General features: G+C 44.4%; 1 protein-coding gene across 1 annotated transcript; it reads left to right on the forward strand.

Annotated features, from left to right (window-relative positions):
* Window positions 1-608: 608 nt before the first annotated feature.
* On the forward strand, window positions 609-1,405 carry LOC106900722 (signal peptide, CUB and EGF-like domain-containing protein 2; the record flags this gene model as incomplete). The annotated part of the gene is made up of 2 exons (XM_014962863.1): window positions 609-836; window positions 1,202-1,405. Coding segments are annotated over exons 1-2 (415 nt in total), but the record flags the coding sequence as incomplete, so codon positions are not given.
* Between the last annotated feature and the right edge of the window lie 134 nt (window positions 1,406-1,539).

Raw genomic sequence — 1,539 nt, forward strand, 5'->3', positions numbered from 1 at the left:
AAAAAAAAAGAAAAAAGAAAAAGGAGGTTGGGGAAGAAGTAACTAAACAATATGATGAATCAACAATCAACATGTCAGTTTGTTTGTCGTTAGAAGAGTAACAGTGAGAAACTGCACTAGATGCTCACTGAAGAGTTACACTCCAGAACCAAAGGTTATTCTGTGTGTTTAACTAAATCTTATTTCCCCATGGAGACCTTGAAAATGGTCTCCAAATGTCCTGTGTACGCAGCCACTACTGAATTTAAACCCCATGATAAGCTAACACGTTTTTCACATGCTTCATATGAGTGCAAAATTTTTCTGTCAAGTAGCCTGCCTGGTACGGGCAGCGTCATGGTTTTAAGATGCTTTGCATAGTGCAAAGGCAGCTCCTTAGAACCTGCCAGCAAGACCCAGGGGAAGCTGGTTGAGCTCTGCAACCAAGCTCACATCCCAGCAGACCCTCTGCAGGGGTAGAGTCCCAGCCCCACGGTACATCTGCAGGTGCACTGGGGTCTGTGATTCAGTTCGAGGGTGCACCAGTTGAGAAACTGGCCAAACTGTTTGTTTACCACCAAGTGGAGTTGATTTTTTTTCTCCCCTTTAACTCTTCGTGACAACCCATTGCCCTGAGCACTGGTGAATGTTCAATAACGTAGCTGGCCAAGCTTTCGCTTCCTTTAATTTTGTTCATACAGAGAGACATAATTCAGTAATGGAGAGCTTCCACTATGTAAACCTAACATGCAGCTCTGGCAAGAAAGTCCATGGAGACCTCAGTAGTCTGACAGCGACTAGAGAAATTTTTATCACTGCGGACTTTGAGCTTGAAACAAGCCGAAAGGAGGTAACAGGTTGGTTGGAAACATAATCCAAGGTGCGGTTCGAAGCTTCTTGCTGTTTGCTCCTTAATTTCTGTACTTTTCACTTCTATCTGTATGCAAAATGATGATAAAAAGTATCTCCTGTTTTGAAAATTAATTTTACTGCTTCAAAAAGAGTGAGGGATGGGGACAGTTTCGAAGATCAAAAAGCTGCCCATAGATTAAAGTCTCGTGGTCTGATTAATTTTCTTAAATCCTGGTGGTGTTGTCCTTAAGGATTTCAGACTTGTTCACAGCAGTTGCCTTCTCAGTGATTTGCATTGGTTGGTCTTTTGAATTGGGTGGATGTTTATGCCTGGTCACTTATAGCAGCTTTCACCCTTGGTACTTTTCAGACACCTGCGATGCGCGCTGTGCTCGGAAAAAGACTGAGAAGAGGTTCCGTAAAACCATTCGGACCTTACGGAAGACAGTCAGCAGGGACCAGTTCCGTGTCCGTGTCTCTGGCATGGACCACGAAGTGGCCAGAAAGTCTCTCAAGCTATCAGAGCCCCAGCAGTCTTGTGGTGTAGGACAGATGCATGTTGGTAACAGATGTGGTAAGTAAATATAAATCAGGAACAAACCACCACGTGTGTTTTACTGTTTTGCTCAAGTCTGGGGAGCTTGGTGGGATCGTGGGATGCTTGTCCAGGAAAGAGGAGGGCTGTGTGTGAAGAAGTAGGGGTTACTG

Source organism: Calidris pugnax, unplaced genomic scaffold, assembly GCF_001431845.1.
Source record: "Calidris pugnax isolate Ruff unplaced genomic scaffold, ASM143184v1 C14800162, whole genome shotgun sequence".
Classification (NCBI taxonomy): Eukaryota; Metazoa; Chordata; class Aves; order Charadriiformes; family Scolopacidae; genus Calidris; species Calidris pugnax.